At 39.5% G+C, this 24,624-nt stretch overlaps 1 protein-coding gene across 1 annotated transcript in view; it reads left to right on the top strand.

Annotated features, from left to right (window-relative positions):
* LOC139727339 (transportin-1-like) overlaps positions 1-24,624 on the top strand; it is a 68,363-nt gene that overhangs the window by 6,566 nt on the left and 37,173 nt on the right. Inside the window, exons 2-3 of the mRNA XM_071638299.1 lie at positions 6,925-7,000; positions 20,833-21,092. Coding sequence (XP_071494400.1) covers positions 6,925-7,000; positions 20,833-21,092 — 336 coding nt within the window. The remainder of the gene's footprint in view (positions 1-6,924; positions 7,001-20,832; positions 21,093-24,624) is intronic.

Here is a 24,624-nt window from a genome sequence, read left to right as displayed (position 1 = left end):
GAAATCTTAGAACTCAGAATAACGGTATAAGATGATTAAATTTTCTCCTTATTTTAGACGTGGGTACCTGTATCACTTCAGTAATACTTGATATTCATTTTTCTATGTTTAGTAGGACCGACAGTTTTGCTTGTTTGTTTTTCTTTTCGGGCCACCAAAAAATAAAAATCAATCATTTTGGTGGCCCGATCGGGCCACCGAAATAAAAGTTAGTGTGGAGCCCTGGCCTTTTGTGGATAAAGTGTCTTGCTTAAAGGCAAATATCGGGCTTTGAGGGGATTGAAACCGCAAACCCGTACCATGGCTAATTGATTTAGATTTTACTTAAGTACATGTACTTGAAGGTCAACTTTAGATAGACTTTTTTTTTTTTTTTTTTTTTTTTGCGATACAGCTGGGGCTCCATGCGCATTTATTTACAACAACAGTATAATCGGAAGACGAGCAGAAAGAATGTCAGCACCAGGAGTAATCGCACCGGGCCGAAAGGGGAAAAGGAAAAGTACATCCTGAATCTATACCCCCCACATCGACAAGAAGACAAATGAAAAAAAGAAAGAAAAGAAAATGAATGGACCCACATGACGCATAATTTTGGTAAATCTGCGGGATATTCGTTATTTCATTTTGCTGTGTTCAAACTATACACCAGTATAGCTTTTCGAGTGTGATCTTAATGCGTATGAATGTTCTATGGACTTTACTCTCTAAAAAAATCGAGTGAAAATTTTCACTCTAAAAAGAGTGAATACAAAAACGAGTGAATTTCGAGTGAAATTGGAGTGAATTTTGAGTGAAAATGCTCATTTTCACTCATTTTGGAGTGACGTCAGGGATCACTCGAAGATTTTGGAGTGATCCCTGACGTCACTCCAAAATGAGTGAAAATGAACATTTTCACTCAAACTTCACTCCAATTTCACTCGAAATTCACTCTTTTTTGTATTCACTCTTTTAAGAGTGAATATTTTCACTCGATTTTTTTTAGAGAGTAAGTTTATAATGCGAAAGAGGGTAACTATATAACAATTAACGACATTGATAACGCCAAACAATAGGATATTTCAGAGTGCAAGAAAAATAAGACGTCCCGGAAGTACGCCAGACATCATAATTGCTTTTTTTGTTCCTTTCTAGCTCCACAGCATCACCTAGGAAATCGATTTGACCAAGAACAAAAGCGCGTCCCTCTTTTCTTCCTGGGCAATTACCCCGGACCCTTCCCCTGGCCCTAGTCCTAACCATAACCCAAACTCCTCACCCTAAACCTAACCCTAATCTTTACTCTAACCTTACCATTAACCAGTATTTAGCGGGGGAGGGGGGGGGGGGGGGGGTAATTGCCCTCTGGGGTTAATTGCCCGGATTAGGTTGCAACACACAACAAAAACCTCTTCCCTGGCCCTACACCTTCCCGATCTCCGTGTGTTGTCAGGTGAAACGACATGTTCAAATACAAGAATAAAACAACAGTAGGTATTGATTGAAACTCGACACCCATTCATGCCAGCCAGGCCAGGCTGAAATGTAACTTCAAAGCACATTCCGACAGCTGGCTGGCAAAACCACATGGCAAAGGAATTTGCGCGCGCGTGTGGATTGCTCAATAAAATTGGAGGGCCTGGGAGCGGGAAAACAAGGGTGATTACTGAGTAGTCTGTGAGTTATCAAAAGCAGACCTTTCGAACAATTGCAAACGTCATGATACTATTTTGTCTTCCTTTTGGACTGAAGAAAAAAATCACAAAGACGAGTTGAGTACACGTTGTATCACAATTTTTTACATAGCCATGCAAAACGATTACTTCACGCATGTTATGACAAGAAGAATCAATATTCCAAGACAAATACAAAGCAGCCTCGGGTACTGACGGTGACAAGAAACGCCACGCATTCACAATGCACGTTGGGGAGCAACAGGGAGGTGGGAAGAGACTCTTCCCGCCTCGATCCCTGGGAGCAACATGGAGTTGGCAAGGAGGGGTGATCCTGGAGTTTGTGAGAACTTCCCGATACTCCGTGACAACAGGGAGGTGGAAGAGAGACACTCCACCTCCCTGGTGACAACACGATTGTGACGATCTCAAAGCATGGACCCTACCACGCCCAGCAAATCTGCGTGCTACTTCTCAAAAATTTGAAGGAACTTTGTCTCTGATCTGTTGAGTTGTTTTTGCTGAATATCAGGAGCTTTTCATGCCTGACGTTCAAATGGATGGTTGCCAAAAATTTCATAATCTTTAAATCTCTCAGTAATTTATTTTAGGCTGTTGATGCTGCCGTAAAAACATTAGAAATTTCATAGGAACTAGTCAGGATAAAGACAAAAAAATCTCCGCACAAAACAAATACAAGTATCTTTTATTGTCATTGGTAGTCAACTATTTTGTGTTATAAAGATACATTGTATGATTAAAGCAATAGGTATAGTATTAACTATTGTATTACACGTAGTAACACTTTCATGGTAAGTTTGACGTTTTAAAAATCGCAGGAGAGTTTTTTTTTTAAGGAGTGCAACCATTTCTAAACGTGAAGGCATGATAAATGAAAGGAGAAAAAAAAAGAATCAACGTTTGCAATCCTGGGTCTTCGACTTGAGCTATCTTTAATTAAACGTTCCTTCTCTGTTCATCTCCAAGACCCCAGACTGTTCATGACCTCCGAGAATGCGCCAGTACGCGCGGTTTCTTCTGTTGATTGGTATCTCTCTCTCTCTCCACCCCTCCCCATTCCCCACTCTGGCACCTTGGCATCGTGGGATTTTTCATGTTTCTGGGTAAACTTTCATGTGAAGCGTGCCTATCAAGTCACCACTTGACTCACCTGCTGGCAGTGTAGTAATGCGAGCAGAAAGTGGTAGACATTTTCTTCTGCTGCAGCTACTTTTACTGCCGAAATACTCGGCTTTGTCACCACACACTACCATCAGTTATTCGGCGAGACACACGTTGTGTATTGGAATATAAATGGACTTTTGCACCTTCCTGAATTGAGTAAGTGTCTGACCGTTGTTGAAATCGTGACATCGCTAACGTTAGACAGTCGGCGTTAGTTTTAGGCTTGCGTATGCGTGACTTCATGGGTTCAATGTTCGATGGAATATGTTGGCTGTGGGGAAAAATGTGGCTTCGAAATTTTTGCTTGCCCGATTCCATTGACTGCGCCCATGAGTACAAATTTGACGACCATGACAATACGACATTGCCAGGGGAGTTCTGCTCAACTACAAAATCTTTTCGGTATTTGATATCGCTATTTAAATGCCTTCCGCCGGCAGGAAATTGTCCGTAGTAAATATTACGAACGACAGTTACTTAACCGAGGCATCTCCGAGTCTCGCAATTTCCGAGATTTCTTGCCAGTCCACATGACAAGTCCGCTAACGCAAGATCTAAAAATTAACGCACAGTAACGATCTGTAACGCACAGTAACGATCTGTAACGATCTGTAACGATCATTCACGCACGGTGATCGTTAATTTTGTAACGCAGAAAGATTAACGCAGTACTGATCGGCGCTTGCGTTACACGTAAATTTAACGCAAAGTTTATTTTGGTATATACTGTACATGTATGCCTTTTGCGTGTGGTTGAATATTGGCACGGGAGGTTGAACCTTGGACAATTTGCTTTTTACCATAGTGTGGTTATGTGTGATGGAGAAATTTAGTTTTAAAATACTGTAAAAGTGGAGATTTTTTTAATCCATTCGTATCAGTGTTTATGTAGATCCTCGAATTCTGCATGCCCAAATCACACCAAAATCATTTAAAGGAAACACTTAAATGAACTGTACAGTACTGGTTGAGGTGGGAATTCATGTTTTGAACATTCCTAAGTGAGATAATGAGAAACTTTATATGAAATACGAAAGTGCATGTAATTTTAAGAAGGATTCAATGTTTATTTGATGAAAATTGGTTTTCAAATGGCTGAGATATCCAAAAAAAGTGATAATAATAAAAGGCGACAGGCCACGCCTTTTATTAAGATCTCTTTGTTTCACCTTGTTTTTGGATATCTCAGCCATTTCGAAAACGATTTTCATCAAATAAACTTTTGATACCCTTTAGAATTGCATGCTCTTTGACATCTCATAGAGTGGTTTCTGAATATCTCACAAAATGTTAAAAACTAAATCCTCACCTCAACCAGAACTGTACACACCCTTTAGAAGCTTATTTTCAATCACTCACATAAATTTACACCAAATTGGTCATTGGGAAGCGTTGATATCAATGTCAACTTGTGTGCCGCTCAGAACAACTTGTTCTTTGCAAGCAATGGTCACATGTGATGCCTACGCAACCTGAACCTAGTACTTGCCTGGCAGTGAGCTTTAATTAAGTGGGCTTGTGGTACCCCCCCCCCCCCCAAAAAAAAAAAAAAAGACAAAAAGACAAACAAACAAACAAACAAACAAACAAAAAACACAAACACAAACAAAACAAAAACACCACTGAACAAAGATGATGTGAAAATGCATATTTTTTGTCATTTAGGTTTGAATTTAAAAGAGATCATGCCAGTAAATTTTGAAGTTTCAGTATTAGTATTAAAGTGTGTGTTGTGGTCTGGAATCTACAGGAGGAGGCATCTCACTGATTGGATGTGTATGTATCACCTCCAGCCCACAGTGTAAGCAGTGAGCGTAGGACAACCCCCCCCCCCCCCCCCACACACACACACACACACAAAAGTGACTTATCATTTTGCTTTAAGTTTGTGTGCAGCAACATTCATTGTCCATTTCAATTATCTTGCCTGAGTCACTAGGACTCACATAACCTATTGCCATAAAGCTCTCTGTTTGTATATGTGACCCTGCACCTCAAAACAAACAAAAAGTCACCAGACATGAATTTTTAGTTAAGACCATATTCTGAAAGAGCAGACTTTAAGCTTTAAAATGGTGTATAACTTAAATCAAATGGTCTCTCCTAACCTATCTAAATATTGGAAAGAAAGCACAAACTCAGGAAAAGAGTGAACTGAGAAAAGAGGCTCTGAAGTACAGTGTCTATTCAAGCGCTTAATCTTTACCAAACCGTGCTGGCTGTGCGATGAATGGGACTAAAAACAGGAAGTAAACCACCAGAGTAACAACAATGAAGGGATTATTACATTAAACTGAAATTAAGCATGCCTCATTAACACATTCTGTCCATAATTAATGCCAACTTTCAAAGCAGTAGCACTATTCTTTCAAAAGTTATTAGAGTTGAAAGTGAAGAGTGTGGACAAGGTTTTTCAGAAATGAAAAAGGGATTCTAAAGACACACCTAATCACACTATTCTACCAAAAATGTTCGAGATGAACTGCTAAAAAAACACACTTTCCTGCCCGTTTTATGATACCAAATTTTAGCATAATGTAAAAGAAGACCCGCTTTTTCAGAAAATATGAAAAAGTCAAGTTCGGCTAGGTTGACCCATTTCACTTATTTTCAGTCCTCATGCAAAATCAGTGTGTGCGACTTTATGTTCGTTTTGAGGTGCACGGTCACATATACACCGTATGGTACACTTTTTTTCATCATAGAAAATATCAAAAGTTGGGGGATACTGTTCCCTGACATTTATACTCTTGCAACAATTGCTCCCATGGAATATTTGCACACTGAGCCAAACATAAGTATGTGGCCTAACCCTAATCCTAATCCTCACATCAATTAAGCCCCAAACCCTATCACATCCCTAACCCTACAACATGTAACCCTAAGTCCTTGGAGAAAATAAGACCGGAGCAACTGTGGCAGGAGCAAATGTGTCATCAGGGGATGCTGCACCTATGAACCGGTACAGAGCACTACAAAGATTTTGTAGTGGTTGCCAAGCCTGATGTATGTAAACCCTGGTCTTGGGAAGTCAGTGTGTGTGTGTGTTTGTGTGTGTGTATTTATGCATGTTTGTGACAAAAAAAAAAGAAGAGAAATTTTATTTGCCATTGAGTTTTGGAGTGTACAATGTGGGATGTTCACTGAAGGGATGCAATAAAAAAAAAACACACCCATACTTGTACAACACTCAAGTTAACAGTGCTGCCTATTAAAATGCAATGTGGCTCTATTGATTATGAACTCCAAAAAGAGGATTATTATGAAGAACTGAGCAAATAACGGTTTGTTCCCTTGATGCTCTTGTTCAAATTGTCATTGTCATTTTGAGTTGCCATTTTGTCAAGTTTGTATGTGTACAATGTACCTGTTGCTCTTAATGTCAATTGTTATGATAACTGTGTGTAGTTAATTTTAATGCCCAATGGTTTGGGTTTCATGTGGGCAGATTTACTCTGGCCACTACCACGCATTGCTCTAGTTGGAGCCCTGCTTAAATGGGATAAAATAGTTTTTCCTGACCCCTTCTGATTAAAGCAGGTCATTATGTATGTTACATTATACATTTTCTATATTAAAAGTAGTAAAAGTGTGGTGTTTTCTTTCACATGTAATATGACGTATGATTATTATTGTATCATGTTTTTTTCAACCATTGAAGCACACAAGATGTAGAATACACGTGTGTATATTGGATTCCTCTAATGAATATTAGATCATATCTCATTTAGTAGTTTCTGTCAATTTTTTTTTGTCCTTCAAAAAGAACTATACATTGCTTTAGTGTATGATTCAAGCATTGAATTGCACTACTTGTTGACAAAAAACGACAACAAAACTCAATGCAAAAATTATTGCTTTGAATCAAGCATTGATTGTAATGAAGTTTCTCATGATTGTAATGGGTTTTAGTTGATTTCAGAAAAGGTTAAAACATACAGTATTTACTAAAAGTCTTCATTTGTTCATTTGTATCTAGACACAGATGAAAATGTATTTATTCATATATTTTTAAAGATGAAGTATATGAATAATAATATAAAATGCCTGTCAGTATCATGTTCCTTAATTCCGAGTCTTCCAGAAACTTGAGTCGCTGAACCAATTTCCAGACTTCAACAACTATCTCATATTCGTTCTGACAAAGCTGAAGAAAGATGGTAAGTTTACCCAAGAAGTCCTGCACATTTTCCAACCCAAACTGAGGTATTTGGAATGTAAGAAATTTGTGGTTTCAGTTTTCCTAAGACCCCGTTTACAGTGCGGGGCTGGGCCGAGCTACGGCCGAGCCCCGCAATTTTGTCCGTTTACACTGCAGGGCTCGGCCGCACTTTTGATTCGAACCTTTCAATATTTTGTCATAGTGGCGCTCTGCTTGTAAACAAACGCAATTTGGTATTGTCTGGTTTTCAGACCATTTGCCAACTGAATTCCGTGGCGACAAAGTCGCGGTTCGGGCAAAGGCTTTTGCCGAAGGAAAAAATCCTTTGCAGGACAAAACCACCTTAAACTATACTAGTTTTCAACGTTGAGGGGGTTAATATCCTGAATAGCGAAAGATACAGGCAGAGGGTTTGGAAGCCAGACTAAAATTGGCCGCGCATTTGGCCCAGTTTGCGTTTACACTGAGAAAAGGCCGGGCTCGGCCGCGGCCGAGACCACCTCTAGAGCGAGGCCAAATGCGAGGCCAATTTTGGCCTCGCATTTGGCCTTTTGCGCGTTTACACTGAAATGAAGGTGGGCTGGGCCGCGGCTGAGCCTCGCACTGTAAACAGGGTCTATGATGCCTGCTACTGCCAGGCATTTCTGCTCTAAGACATACACATGTACATTTTGTGAGTCCATTATGAAATGCATGGACTGTAATTATCTTTATCCTGCAAGATTGAGTGCATGTACGTATGGTTATTGTTTTTCCGCCCCACATCGTAAATGATAATTTCTTCATAATATTTTTCTCAAGTACAGTGCCATTTATCTTTTAGATCTGGACAAAATATTATGAGCTTTTTTATTTCTTTCTTCAGTACATGTACTGTATGTGTATTTAAGTTGTGCATGTTTTAATTTTTCAATAGATCTATTCATGGTATTAGTATACTAAAAGTAATGTGATTTAAACTTCTTTGATGTGTGTTGTATGTAGTCTTAATAATTGACAAGACCTGTTTTTTGTGTGCTGTTGGTTAGTCAGGAGAATTTATTCTCAAACACATCGCAACAAAATTGCACAAATATATCACTGGGTGCTAAGAACTTTGTGTTAATTTTTCTTTTTTAGCAGTCATGCTACATGTAGCATTACAAATTTGTATATGATGCTGAGTGCCTGCTGTTCAAAATTTCAGGGTATTATTGCCTATAGAGTGAAACAAGTCTGTTTCAAATCCTCTCATTGCTAAATATTCAGAAATCAGTTTGTAAATTTTGAAAAAAAAAAATACACACAGGCAACTTAGATTTGAACTTGTCATTTTTATCTATCATCAGTGCTACGAACATAAACGGGTTGTTTTGGGTATGGAGAAGAGTGATGATATCATGTGTGCACATGAATGCTTGTTTTTGAAGGAGAGCGGGTGTAGGTGGAGAAAGGATGTAAGTAATTTAGTGTTCATCCATCATCCTCAACCATTTTCCAGTTAGGAAATGAATCTGTGTGATGTGTTGTAATCCAAGAATGTTTTGGCAAAATAATGTCTGCTCCGAGGCCCACAACAAACTGGTACGATGGAGTGTGCTCCAAAGTTTTAGCAGCTTTGAAGATCACTCCTTCCCAGCCTGTGTAGGTGGACTTATCATGTGGGTGTAGCCATCATGGTGTAGCGCGTGGGTAGACAGCTTTAATTATGTAATTGCAGTCCCCCTCTCTTGCTGTGATGTTCCCGAGGTATTGAATAGTGAGAGGGGCAAGTGACGCACCATGAATGTCCTCGGTGCTGGCTGCCAGCGGCGAGCAGGTGGAATAACAAAGCAGGTTGAAGCTGACGTGTGGCACGTTCATAAATTAGCATTTAAATTTATGCTTCCTTCCTCCCCATATCGTCCTCTCCCCCCCACCCACCCCCTTCCAGTGGCACTGATGCTTTTTAGAAGGGAGTTGGGTGGTCGTGTCAGTTTTGGTCGGAAACAATCAAGATCGAAGACTTCCATTCCATTAGCATGCTATGATATGCCAAAATGGATGTAGCACTGTGGATGGAAAAAACAAAACAAAAAGACAAAGACAAAACATATTTCAAAGATGTAAAAAGAAATCCTTTAAGATATTTTCCTCTCCATTTAATTTATCTTTTTTGCTTCAAATTAAATAGCTAGAGGAGTCACATTTGATCGATGGTGATAATTGCAAAGAGAACGGAACTGGTTAACACACAAGTGCCCCAACTTTCGCTGCAAAAGATGACTTGCTAAAAGCCTGTTGCTTTCTGTCACATGCTACTGTGTCAGCAGCCAACTGTAAGCAAAGCCTGGTGGAAATTTTGGAGGATTATGAAGCACAACTTCCATTAAAGTAATTGATTGATTGTGGGCCATCCGTGTGTTTACTGTTGGGCAAAGAGCATCATCGAGGTGTTAACATTGATTGAAGCGACCTTGTTCCATGATGCATTTTGGAATATGGATGTCAAAGAAGAGTCAAACCTGTTGAATTTTAACTACGTCCCTAGGAGCATCAACAACAACAGCAAAAAAGAAGAATCTTAGAGGCAGAGGCAAAAGTGCAACCGCGCTTCAGAAATGATGCCTCCGTGGAGAAGTGGTTTTTGATTAAATTCAAGGGTGGTCCCCCCATGAGGAGACGTATGAAGGGATTGCTCAGAAGACGGTGAAAAACGCATCAAAATGAGACGAAGGGAGAAAGGAGATTGCATCCCCGTCAAAAGTTCAACAAGTGCAGGAGTCAGATACAGTAGTCTCCAGTGGTGCCCAGAAGCATACACATGCATTAAAACCTATGTGTGTCTGAAATGTGGAGGATTCGATTGTACAGCGGGGCAGGGTCCTGGCATTGCAAGCCTGCAGGCACCCTGTGCTGGCTGAATGATTATGATAATTTAAAACATTCAACCAAAGAGGAATACTGTCCTTTGTTATCAAGCAATTCCCCCTCCCCCCCCCCCCCCCCCCCTCTGCCCCGCATGCTCCCTATCGTATCAAAGTCCCAATGTACATTATATGAGATAGTAACATGCACGGACTGATAATAATGTCTTGACATTTGTCCCAATGTTTGCATCACAATTATCTGGTTACAAGTAACTACATGTGGATAATTTGCATGTGTGATCGTATTCACAGAAGTGAGCCACTTCATGTTTAAGATTATATAAAAGCTTATCACTGGGAATTTAAAAACAAATTAACTAGAAATTCATCCTCTTTGATAAAAGTGACAATAATTCAGCAATTGGAAGTTATCATTCGCACGTTGTATCCTTTTCATTACTGTGGAGGACTAGCTTGTGGCTTGCTCTTTGGATTAATTTGTGTATACGACAGTAGGAATTGTATGCAGCAAATCCCTGTACAGGATAAGCCTCATGCAGTGATTTCCCTGAAAAGTAAAATCACTAAATACCAAAGGTAAAGTAGATAAGAATGCAACTAAATCATTATCAAAATGTGTATAGAATTGATTTGAGTATCTGTTTTTAAGGTACCATAGATAAATGATATCATGCAGTTTGTTTTTAAGGTACCATAAACAACGATCTCATGGATATTACTTTAAAGTACTTATACTTGTCCTGAGGAGGACTGGACATCTATACAGTAGCATGTACTGTATGCATATCATTCAGAAATTAAAAATGGCACTGTGAGGCGCTGTGATGGAGTATGCAAGGCTTTGCCATGCCTCTGTAGGCCCCCATGGGCTGTGTGTAGGCAGGCAGTGGCAGTACCGAGTTCATTGATCTTGAAATGTGTCACAGCCGGGAGAAAAACTGGCCTACTGGAAGTGAGCCTTATGCCCAGATCATCCAGACTTGAGTCCATCTCTGCCCTTCATAATCATTGCCAACAGCAACAACAACTGCCGTATTTGCAAATCCTTTTCTCCCCTACTCCCCCCCCCCCCCCTTAACCCATCCCCCCCACCCCCCTTAACCCATCCTTCAAAAGACATATTCTGAGCAGGTTCAAGTTGTGGATACAATTGTGAATTGTGCGATTGTACATCTGTGCTACAGGGAATAGGAATCAAAGACACGGTCTACACTGCATCAGCTCTTCTGAGATTATGGGGCGTCATTTTCAACTCCATTTTTTCAAATTTACCAATTTCAGTAGGCTTCATTGCTGAGCAACTATACAGCATCAGAAATAGTCATAGTGCCTGCAGAATGCCATTAATTTATCTGCAATCAGCTGCCTTCTCCTTTTGCCGTGGATATTCTGCATACAGTAGTATTCACTTAATTATTTTGTTCTAATTACTCCAGATGATCTGGCCCAGTTTTCTAGAGATAGCATGTAATAGATAAGAAAAAAAAAAAAGGAAATTGATGCTTTCGTTGCCATGGTAACCACTTATTCCACTGGTATTCCGACTCTTGAGGATTTTCAATTCCAGACCTGATCACAAATGGGGGGGGGGGGGGGGGGGATTAAGAAATTTGGCATAATTTTTTTTACCAATACTTGTAGGTAATGCTGATGTTAAGTGCACTCTGCAGATGACATGTCCGATGGACATTTTATATCCAGATGAGTAGTTGCAAGTTCATTAAAAGCCTACCATCTGTGAGCCAACCCAAATAGAGATCATGTGTAAAAGACAACAATGGTGTTTGTTTTTGGATGCAATTATTGATAAGAAAAGTAAATTGACCCTGTTGTGTTTTCCCACAATGTGCACCACAACATTCGAGACAGGCACTATTGATATTGTACAACCCACGTAGCTCATCTAAGCAAGAGTGGCTAAATTATTTGTGTGATGGGACTAGAATAGAACATGACCTCTGGAGTTTGTGGGTCAGTAGATGACCTTGATGGGGGGGGGGGGGGGGCTTTTTATATGTGTTTTTGTTATTTTTACACTGCCTGGTTTTTATTTTAACTGTCATTTTTTGAGAGATGACCATTACTACAGGTAAGTATGGCAGCTTTATTTACCCTTTTAACATTTGTGTCAGCAACTTGTGTCACCAAGAAATTCTGGGCAATTTTGAGAAGTTTAACAAAATGAACAGAAACAGACTTGCAAACACACAACAGATACACACACATACCACACAACACACACACAGCATGCTCAAACATGCAGCACACACACACAGACACACACACGCAGACTAGAGATCTGTAATATACACATACTGTGCTTGTCCCACACCATATGTATAGTAATTGCTCAAGTCCTGGGATAATTTTGCTGAAGAGATGTCAATTGTCTTATTAAATATCCTCTTTAAATATCCAACTCTTGATTTCATTGTTTTAACACGTATTGCAGAGAGATTAGATGGAACAGATTACATTGATTTATCTGAATAGAAATTAACACACACAAAAAAAAGGATTTCATCTCAGTGGAGTCCCATTCTTCTATGTTTGTATCATATTTGGTCAGTTTCCCTGTTTGTTTGAATTGCTCTGTCTGCACAGTATTGGAAAGAAATGTAAGGTAAAAAAATATGTCAATTTTTCATCCCTTAAAAATTTGTCGCTAATTAAAGAATAAGTTATAGATTGAGCTAATGAGATTTAGGATTTTGCAAATTCTGCAATCCCAAATCCCAACCCCCCCCCCCCAAAACAAACACACACACACACACACACACACACACACACACACACACAATAGTATACTAGTTGACAGTGGACCCATATGAAATATTTTTTTTATAACCTTTTAAGAAACTCTAAACTAGTCAAATATGATTTAACTTAAAAATCACTGCACCAAACCACAGAAATGTGTTTTCTAAGGTTTGAGGATTTTGAAGCTAGAAGAGTGACTATTTGGCTGTTGTCCTCTATTGGTTATGTATGGTATGCAGCGCATGTTCCTGTGCTGGGGCAAAATACATATGATATGAAATATATTGCATCAAACCTCATCCCTCAAAAATCGCAAAAAAAAAAAAAAAAAAATAGTCTGGGTCTTTTCATAATGCAGTATCACCAGTATATAAAAAAGGATCTCTTTTATGGTATAATACTTGTGTGTGTGTGTGTGTGTGTGTGTGCGCAAACTGTTCTCCCATGGATTGACTCTGAGAAAGAAGGGGGAAAAAAGACATCAGTGGGTGAATGATCCATGTTTTGGAGCATTATTAGGGATGTATTTGTTTGTGAGTAAACAATATCACAGGAGCTCCTTTCAAATGCTCAATCCTTTTGTGCATGTGTAGGACCCTAGGCCTCTTGTCTCCTGTCAGAGAATTACGCATGTAAACGGAATGCTGGCAAGTGTAAAGAATCAAAATACAAACACAATACTGCCTGGTTTCAAAGCAGTAGGTAAGAAAAGATGGTGGGGGAGGGGGGAGGGGCAAGAAATGTGAATTGCAGGAGACAAGAATCAAAATATAGCATACACGTAGACAAGTTTATATTGTGTGGAATTATTAGTGTTGACAAGAGCTTAAAGGGATCGTACAGTTTTGGTTGAGACCTAATTTCAGGTTTCTAACATTTTTGGGTGAGATAATGAGAAACCTCTTATGAAATATGAAAGAGCATGTAATTTTATGAGGAATTCAACGTTTATTTGATGAAAATTGGTTTTGAAATGGCTGAGATATCCAAAAAAGAGCGATTCTAATAAAGTGTGGGACCCACACTTTATTACGATCGCTTTGTTTTACTTTGTTTTTGGATGTTTCAATCATTCCAAACCCGATTTTCATCAAATAAACTTTGAATTCCTCTTAAAATGGTATGCTCTGTACTATATCATAAGTGTTTTCTTGGTATCTCGCAAAAAGTGAAAAGCCCAATTCTCATCTCCACCAATACTGTACCATCCCTTTAAGTGTGGGATTGAATGCAGTATGGTGAGGACAGGCAGCCACGATGAGCTACAATGGTACTGGTAGAAAATAGAACTCATGTACACACACACACACACCCACGCACACACACACCCACACACACACACAGTATACACTCGTGGATTTGAAACTCACATGTTTGTATTGTACCCTTCTTGGAAACTGGAAAGAAAGCAGGGATTCGTATCTCCACCTGCTTTTGTGAGGTTAACAGTCATTGTGGGTACATACATAGTCTGGTTTTATGCTCGACGTCTTTCAAATCTTGTCTCATGGAAAGTTTTGATAATATTGATGCTCCTTGTTCAATAGACCGTTTTATTTTCTCATCATTAAAACTAGTGTATGCTACATACCATTTTCAAGAAAAGATGCTCCCGATGACCAAAGAGATGCCTCTGATAGCAACAATTTGATACATCTATATAATCTGGATTCTTGAGTATTGACAAGTGTGGCATCATGGATGGAATACATCTTGTGTAGCTTGATGCTGCAACCTTTACTTGTGTATGTCGGTCCTTGGGGAAAATATTCACAGCTTTGAATGCATTTACTCAGTAATGTGGACCTTTGTGGTGTAAGCATCTTGTAATTTTCGCAATGCATGCCGTCAAATACAAAAAAGGGCTTGCCTCAGCTGACCGCTGCTTCCCAGGTCGAACAACACAAAGCAGCTCTTCAGTGACAACATTCAAATTACCATTACGATGTGTAGATAAATGCAGCATCCCGAAATCATGTTTCAAACCACGTTCATAAACGCCATTCAAAATACATTTTGAAACGTGATTCTCTCCCTCTCAAGTTAGATAAACGCAGCCAAAGTCACACAAACAGAGTGGTAGTAGTTGTACTAGATTTGGTCACAAAATGTAAAAAAAAAAAAAAAAATGAAATCATCTTCATTCTCCAGTTTCCCAGGTTATCAGTAAGCTATGATATTGTTTAGAGTCATTATGCAAATTAGATGAGATGATGTAATTGTGGCATGTGTCTCCAGTTGACCTCAAACACAAATTTTCATCAAATTAAAAAAAAAGTCCTTTCCATCTTGAATCATTCCTTAATTTAACTTGGCAACAAGAAGTTCTAGTATCAGTGGGTTGTAGTAGCTCCTTTATCATCAACCAAAACATGTTTTCTGTATTAAAAAGAAAGCTCCGATGGTTGGGATGCAGTGATATCATTGGCTTTCTCATTTGAATGTTTTGATTGGGCGGACATTATTTTTATTGAAATATCTATTAAACCCTTTAAATCACTGAACTTTCCTATATCAGTTACCAGTTCTACTCCCGTGATTTTACTCTGAATATTCGCCTCTAATTTGTAAGCGGAGCGGCAGTTCGTTTTACCGGAAAAGTATCATCCATGTAGATGTGTGCCGCGGCAACAACTCGTTTTGCACATTTAATCAAATCGGACGTCACTCTGGGCTGGGTGGAGTGGGAGGAGAGAGCGTGGTAATATTGTCATGCCAGGTGGATAAATTTCATGGCCTGTCCGCCACAAAGTATTGGATTGGGCCCGCTGCAAGACTAATAGTGAGGCAAAGGTGTAGATCTGCTGTAATACATCACATGATTTTTTTTTCAACTTCATCATGCATACTTGAGACACTAAACCCACATAACAGTTGACAGAAGCTTATTTTAATAATGCCAATTAGAATTCACGGGGGGGGGGGGGGCAGTTGATGCAGCATACTCTGAACTATTAGATACACAGGCTTGACTTTGTGTACATATTCAGGCAGTTTTTTTTCTTTCTAGACGAGTTTAATATTACTTGCTTCTGTACAAATTGCTATTCGGTGTTGACATTCAAGCTTCCCAATGATTCTCATTTGTGATATAGAAAATGTCCAATGTTGGCAAATTTATTGTAGCCTTTGAAGTTAAAGTAGAGTTTAATAAACACAGCAAGATAGTAGCAGTTATGAGCATCGTGTGAAATATTATTTTTTTACACCGACAGTTTTATCCACAAAAGATCTTGTCTGAAATCAACTGATTTTGGTTTGGTTTCATTCTTGGAATGACTTGCAGTCAAAAAGTGAAAGTCCAACCTTATCTTTTATGTGTCTTCGCTCTTGCCTGAGAACATTCTTGCTTTTGTTTCTTCGCTGATCTAGCATACATGGTTTGCTCCCTCTTCTCCATTGGTATTGTACACCAACTTTTGATATTATAGCCTAAAAAATGTTGTCTTTGGTGTGAATGTTGGCACCCATCCCCAAACAAAACAAAACAAAATAATGACTCAGATTGTATTCAGCACAACAATTTTTTTTTTTGTTTCAGAAAGTTAGGCAGAGTGTAACCTTGAAACTTCAAAAAAAAAAGTTCATGTTTGTGTGATAAAAATTCAATCGTTCCATATATTTGCGTGGATAAAAGATATCATTGATAACTCTGGTCTGAAGACGTAGACTAGAGGGTGTGATGAGTGAGACCAGTACCAGCAAACTGAGGCGGGTAGAGCTTCACATTTGGCCAAGAACGGATTTTTTTTGTACTTCCACCGGCAAGTAGCTAAGTGCTTGATAGCAGTACCCAAGGTCGTGATGATCTGTGCTATGCATACTTAATCACTGCCTACAAGGACGCTGTATTTATTTGGGCCCTAATCATGTAAATGAATATAAATGATCAGGTACATTCTATTTTGCATTTTGTGTTTATGGTACAGTGGCAGTATTCAATGCACATCTACCTGTATGACAAGCATTTCATGCTTTTGTTTCATTTTGTGTGTGTGTGTGGGGGGGGGGGGGCTTTAGTAACTGACTAACAAAAACAGTAGTTTCATATTTTTTTCTCTCTGCAGTCACTTTTTTTTTAATTGCTTTTTTTGTTCTTTTGACTAGGGCACAAAACACTTGCAATTTTTTCATTTTGATGCGAGATATATACTGAAGAATGATCACAAGCATATACATGGGTGTGTATCTCTTTTAGTACTTTTTCAATTTGATTGATTGATTGATTGATTTTATTTCATTGCTGAATTTTCTTTTTCATACATAGATGTAATGCAAAGTCAAATGTACCAAAAACTAATTGGGTATAATAGTATTGAATATATAACAGTTCAAACAGACAAATGATTGATTCAAATATCTGACATTATTCTATTTGAGAATTTTAGTGCTAAAACAATTGTTGGGTTTTCTGGATTATAATCAGTTGAACGGTGAGTTTGGTAAGAATTGATATTGGAATTGGAGATTTAAAAAACCATTGAACACCAATGGAAGTTGGTTGAACATGTACATGTATTTGTGCATAAAAATTGCTGTTTGAAAAATATAAATGATCACTATTAAAATGCTTTTAATTGAGAAAACAATGGGTCAGATGGGGATAGATTCGAATGAAAAAGAAAAATTATAGATAAAGAAATGATCTTTTTCTTTGTTGGTGGATGTTTGGGCTATTCTTAATGATGCCTCAAGGACAGTATTGCAATGTAGGTGAAAGGTTTTCTATCACGTGATATGTGGCATACTAGGTATGTAATGGAGAAAACGGGGAAAATAGATGTCAGTCCGTTGATTAGAACCACATTCTATCTGTTTTTTTTTCTTTTCCCCTCCCCCTCCTTTTTCTTTACGTTGACCCATAGTTTGTGGCATCTGTTTTTACCTAATGATAAGGAATAATATTTCTAGTATTGCATTGCAATTTGCTATGCATATTATGCTGCACAAAACTATCTTTTCTGTAGCAGTTGTGTGTTGATGTTTTTTTTTTCCATAGAAGTATACAGAATACCATTTGAAATAATATTCATCAGCTGATGTTCCTAATCAATTCAAGTTGGAAAATGATTCCCCGAGTGATTATTAGGAAAAAGGGTATGACCCTAACATCAGCTATAGTCATTCAGCTCAAAATGATTAGCATGAAGTAGCTATAACGTAGGGCATCATTAGACAGTTGATATTTCATGGAACTGATTGCACTCGGTCATTAACTTTATGTTTTCAGGTATCACGTGTAACCTGAATTACGCTATTAAAGCTATTATAATGAGCCCGCATTTGATCAAGCATGACGCGATGTTCCTATAGCGGAATCAATGAAGGATGTTGTGTGCGTAGTGTGCCATGTTTTGCCCTTAATCGTACTGATCTTGAATTTCTTCTCAGTAATGATCTGAGCTATAAACTGACGGTTGGAGAAGTGAGAGTTGTACGAGTACTCAGACTTCTTCCAATTCTTTCTCATGTTTGGGAGAACCGGCCTTGAAAAAAAAAAAGAAAAAAGAAATAAAATCGGACCCCCATGTTCTGATTTTGTGCTGATCTGTTGCAACAAACATCTTGCTTTGAATGTGTAGAATTCTATAAAGCGTCCAGCAAGCCCCTGCCTGACTCACATTACGACAGTGAGGCATAAAGCGCCAGCTTTCTGTACACAACAGAGCCAAGGAAAAGATCTTGAACAATGCAAACCGAATTTGAGAGATAGCCCCCCCCCCCCCAAAAAAAAAAGAGAAGAAAAGAAAAGAAGACAACAAAACAAAAACAAATGCATACTGCAAGCATATTAGAATAACATGAATCATTATCATAAAAAGGATTAATGTGTGTAGACCACAGGTTACATGATGGTATGCAGGATTCTAGTGCTGTAAATATGATTGTGGTTGCGATAGGGTTAATATGGGCATATAAGTATCTACCATTGTTGCTGGTAGAAGAATTTACTGCAATCATTTTGTGAGGGTCTCCTGAGGATCATAGTATGAAAATTTTACAGAACGCCAATATTCAGCAGCCGTGGTTGCTTTAAGTCACGTATTTTAGTGTACTTCGATCTCAAATTATGATGCGAAGATTTGAACACTGATCTCCCCCATACAACCTTTGTCATGTACAGAATGATTGTACAAGTGTATTGTATTCAACATGTTAGTGCCTGTGTATAACAGTGTATGCATATGTCTTTTATTAGCGTTACCCAATAAAGAGTGTGTGAATTCCTGCATTTACACACCACACACATGCAGTGCACACACACACACACAAACACAATACTCATACACACACGCTGTACTCATGCAAAGCACTACTGTGTGTAGCAGTGGTAGTTTCCCTCCTGGCTTCCCATGCACCAACTCCGAAAAACGTAAACAAACCGAGTATATCACTGAGGATGTGATGTCTGCGGACCACATGTGTGTGTATTATTATATACGCAGCTAGACTTGACTATTCTTTATGCACTGTCTGGTAAAGGTTGAATGAATAGGCTCTTTCCTTGTTCAAAGTATGGAGCACTTTGCCCAAATGCCCATTCAGGCAAAGAGGATAGATTATCTGTGATATGAATGAATGAATTTTTACTTGTCCGGGGCAAGCAAAACTCACAGTCTGGCAAGTTTAGAGCCCTTTACCGAAATGATCATCAGGGCAAATGGGAGGCATGGCAAATGGGAGGCATACCAAGCCCAGGCCTAGATGCCACTCTTATCAATATTTTGGATAATTTGATAGTGGAGCGATGACCCTTCTGTAACTGAATTCTTTGCTGAATCATTTCCCTTGGTTTCTGTTGTTCCTGGATGGATTTCTTGAAGAAACTGGTTTTGGAATGATGTCATAAATACACTTTAAAAAAAAAAAATCTTGCTGTTCGTTGGTGAGCAAGTGAACACAATGCTTCCATGCGCTCTGAATCTGAATGGTGCTTGTGGACCAGTCTGACTGTGTGTGCAGCAATGCATTGTACTGTACCGAGTTAAAAGGGAAATCCAGAACATTCTAAAATTAGTCTCAAAAGATAGAGTAAAATTCTACAAGCATAATGGTTTGAATTTGATTTTAAAAAATCTTATAGAAATTAGAGAAGTTGTGCATGTAAAATTGTACTCTTTCTTCTCAGACTAACTTTTGACTGGTCCGGAAGTCCCCTTTTAAAGATGCATCAAATAAGACAGTGTGATTAACCTTTCCGAGAAAAGTTTCCCGGCATGTCAAATGCCTTGTCCATAACTTTTTAGCACAGGTTATTCCTGACAGAAAGAATGCTTCACAGCATGTCTAGGCTTTCCAGTTATAGCAACAACTACTGCATGCATGCTGGATTGAAAGTATGAAATTTAGCTAGTGTGAACATATGAATCTAATATAGTAGCTTGTACCTACACATGTTAAGTGTCCTCAATGGAGAAGTATCCACACATTGAAATTGTACATCCTAGATATAAATAGTCAACTTGCCTAATGGGCAGGAGGGGGAAAAAAATAAGGAAAACGGGAGAAAGCCTGAAAGCAAGGCTAGTCCTAGTACCCCGTCAGAGTGAGTCACCCATGAGTTGAGCTCCTGTAGTCAGTGAGGAAAGAGAGGGAATGTAATTGGACTGTGTGAGATGATGCATTGCCGCAAAGTCGACCCCTCGGCAGAGGTCAGCAACGTTAATGAAAGCAGAGGGTGGTAGTCGGTACTAGCCAATATGGATGGCCGAGGATTTGTAGATCATGGTCCAGTGATGTGATGTCCAGTATCTCTGCTGACCATGATCTGTGTAGATTCCTCACAATGACTAAAACCTTCTCCACCCCGCCATCCTTCTAAACTATGTAATTGACTCTGTAAAATTTTTTTTTTTTTAAATGAGAAAAAATCAAGAATTGCTGTAGGCACGGTGTGATTAATTGGAATTGTGAAAGAAGTTATTATGAAGTGAGGGGAGATGGATGAAGACATCGTTCATACTGACTTTTCCAAGGTTCTTTGGTTCTTCTATTTGTTCATGTCATTGATCAGTTGTGCGTGTGTATGTTTGTTTGTTTTTTATTGTTACAGGTGTATAGCATGTCTACTTTATGATTAGGTGATTTCTGAGAATGTTCCCTTTGAAAATAGATTTTGTTTCTCTATATATATTGTGATTATCATCCTGTCTCTGACCTGTGACCTCAGCTTTTTTGTCACGGCTAACAGTGCATTCCCCTCCCCTTGTCTTCACGCCAGCTGACGAGCCGACCAGGTCGCTGAGCGGACTCATCCTCAAGAACAACGTCAAGGCCCACTTCCACAACTTTCCCGCCCAGGTGACAGAGTTCATCAAGACAGAATGCCTGGTGAACATCGGCGACCCCTCCCCCCTAATCAGGGCTACCATCGGCATTCTCATCACCACCATAGCGACAAGGGGCGAGTTGCAGAACTGGCCCGACCTCCTCCCCACTCTCTGCCAACTCCTGGACTCGGAAGACTACAACACCTGCGAGGTGGGTTCAAAATTTGCTGTAATACCCCCCCCCCCCCCCATTCCACAGAGATTTGTTCTCATTGGTCACTCATCGGAAGCAAAGATTGTTGCTTCCGGCCACCCGCCAAAGTGTATCTGATCGCAGTCTGGTGAATCCGACTTGGTTGGTCAACTACCAGGTGAGTGTCAGACATTTCGTGCGGGATCCTCATCGGACGATCTTGCCTCAGCGGATCACCGCCCGACATGTCTGACACGAACCTGATAGTCGACCAACATACGTCAGATCCATCGGACTGCGATTTAATACACTTTGGTTGGTGGCCAGAAGCGAATAAACTTTGCTTCCGATGAGAGGAAATCTCCCAATCCTTTTGCCTAGTCTACTGCATTGATAATCAGCTGAATTAGTGATGGAATATGTTAGGAATGTTTATGCCACGAGTTGGCCCTTCACTGTGACAGGAAGAAACGAGAGGTTAAATCAATTTATGTGATGGCAATGATACCCAATGGTGATCATTATCATAAAGATGATTTGGTATTTATATCAAGGTGGTGATTTTTGGTTTGAAGCCAAAAGGAGGGACACAGGCTTTAGTGCAGCTGAAATGATACTTTGAATAGTGTACATGACTCAACAAGTTCTTGAAAAGAACATCTGTTGATCTAAATTGAGGGGAGTGGAAAGATGTCTTCAGGCATTGACACGAAATATACTGAAATTTTACTTCTGGAGTCTCCGAAAGAGACTACATTGAGAGAGACCCGCTTTGTGCACGCGCAGTCATATCGCTTTTCTACGCACGTGTTTTCATGTCTGCGACAAGCCTTGATAGATCTTGATGATGTTTTACATCATTTTATGAATTTACGGTTACCAATATATGAGTAAAATTTGGTTGTAATACATTGTTGCCTGCTGAATTTACCTTTTAGCAAGTAAAGAAGTAATCCCTTTTATAATATAGGGTTTCTGTAAGAAACCTCTCTGTTGCTGGTGTAAATTCTATCAGTCGTCTTTTACCTCCAGTAGAAATATATATAAAATATGATGTGTTTAAAAGTATTTCCTTATAGAGGAAGTTAACTTGTATAAATTCAGGATGCCTGATACACTATGGCTCTACAATAAGGTCACGTTATTCTCTTTAAAAATTGTATATATTGTCAAATGTTATGGTTAGTTGGAGACCTGCTGTCCTTCGAAGAATGCACTCGGCTCTCTCGTGACGACCAGAGCTTCCTGGCTTCTTACACTGTCATGGCCGGCTAGCCACGCATTGTGCCTGTTCTAAAAGATTGTTTTATGGGTCTAGAGTTTTTTCTTCTTTTTTTGTGAGGATGCCATTGTATACCATCATTAACCCAATGCAAAGTGTTTCGAGGCATAATGTCAAAGTTTGAAGGGAGCTCTGTAATACATGATTGATTTTCTTTGATGGCTTTTCTATTCTGTTTTGCTGTGGAATATTATTAGAATTAGGGTGCAGAAAAAAAAAATCAGTGCTCTTGTCAAAATCATATTATATTTGATGTGCGTGTGCTATTAAAGAAAGCATCTCAAATGAGGCGAAAAACAAGCGCTGTGTAAATGATTCTGTGGTATTGAGGGCTCTTAAGCATTCTATAGGAAGTCAGCTTCCGTCATACAGGAGGTCCCCTTGTACCCCCCGTCCTTCATAAAGGTCATTTATTCTCTTAAAAATGCATATCGCCACATGCGATGGTTGGTTGGATTCCAGCCGTCCCTTGAAGAATGCACTCGCCTCGCGTGACGATCGGAGCTTTCCCCCGTTTCCAGTGCCATTACAGCCGGATGACCACGCTTTGTGCAGCGGGGATTTCTTGCTTTCTTGTTTCCTTTTTTTTCTCTCTCTCTTTTTTTCTTTTTTTGAGGAGATGCTGCTATACTGTCGTTATCCCAATGTGGCGCATCGTGATGGAAAATGTCAAAGTTCGTGGTAGAAATGTTATGCGTCAAGCCAGCCCCCACATGATGCCCAGAATCGAGCCAAATGCTCAACTCCAGACTGTCAGAAAAGCTTTCTCTCTCATCCTAGTTTTTTTGTCTCTCTGTTTCATGGGCTTTCTTCTCTTCCTCCCATCTTATTCTCTCCCTCCTATCTTACTCTCTCTTCCCCCCCCCCCCCCCTTCCCGGTCAGTGTCTACATGATGTCCTCTTGTCATGCGAGAGGAATAAATTTGCATGTCGGAAGTGACCAGGCTCTGTTCATTCATGGGACAGCGATCACAGGCGTGCTGAAGTTACTGAGGCAGAGACTCCCCAACTCCCCTTGCATGTTCCATTTTCTCTGAAACAGAATTTGATTAGCTTCCTCATTTCGAATGATTCCTGGAATTACAAGATTAGTATACACCTGTGTTGGTACGTGTATTGTATCCTTTGTCAGTACATAAAATGTATTGTAAAATTGCTGCTGTTTATTCCTTGGCATGGTGCAATACATGGCATGGAAATTTCACAAGGGTCTCGTGAGCCATTGAAATGCAACATACATTTGTCCTAATGGCGAGATTCTTTGCGAGGAAATGTTTGAAGCCTGGCCCATGGCTGCTTCTTTTGTTTTCAGGAAGGACACAAGGTTCATGCCTTTGGATAAACAAGGAAAAAGAGAATAAAATTGACAGCTTTAGTCGACCAACGATAATTCAGTCCCCGGCAAGTGACACGGAGATCAGGAAGTACTAGTGAGATCTCACTGTCTGTCGTTCGCATGTTATGCGAACACAGGATCATGTGACATACAGAAATCAATACTCTGTGAGAGAGGAGAGCTTCCATCAGATCTGTCTTATACTGACTTTTTCTGTCAACTTTAACAAACAAACAAACAAAAATTCCTTTGTTGTCATTGCATGTCATCATATACAGTAATCCATGCTCGAGCGAATTGATGAAATCAATCATATTTTTTCCTAATCAAGAAATTTTACAGAGAGTGAGTGTTACTGCATTCGACTGGTATAGTTTGATAAAAATTGACAGCAAAAACCAGGTTTTCAGTTTTGTTTGTGGCATCAGTCAGTTTCTTTCTTAATCAAGAAATTTTACAGGGAGTAAGTGTTACTGCACTTGACTGATATCGTGTGATAAAGATTGACAGCAAAAAAAAACAGGTCTTCTGTTTTGTCTGCAGCATATGTTGTGTGTGTGTCAGCCAAAGATATATGTGGGACCCTGGACGGGAGACTAAACCTGTGGCTTGCCCCCCAAGACATGACTTATGCATGCTTGCAATGTGAACTGAAGCACAGATTAGCCTCCAATCAAGTGTGATTTGCGTCATCGTGCATTCGCAGCCAGCACTCATCAGACGTGTCCTCCAAGGTGGTGCAAGATCAAATGTCAGTGGGGTCTCCCCCGCCCCTTATTATTCCTGCCCCCCCCCCCCCACCCCTCACCCTTTCAATTCCTTTATCTTGCGTATGATATCAGAGATTATTCCGTTCTTGTTTCCTCCGTATTGTCGTGCGGCATCGTCGTGATTGCTACATCCTTTGTCGGCACTGCTTGAAAGTGCAATAT

The sequence above is a fragment of the Diadema antillarum genome, unplaced genomic scaffold, assembly GCF_040938485.1.
Source record: "Diadema antillarum isolate AM-2024a unplaced genomic scaffold, OU_Dant_1.0 seq00000126_RagTag, whole genome shotgun sequence".
Lineage (NCBI taxonomy): Eukaryota > Metazoa > Echinodermata > Echinoidea > Diadematoida > Diadematidae > Diadema > Diadema antillarum.
This window is presented reverse-complemented; position numbering and strand designations above follow the sequence as displayed.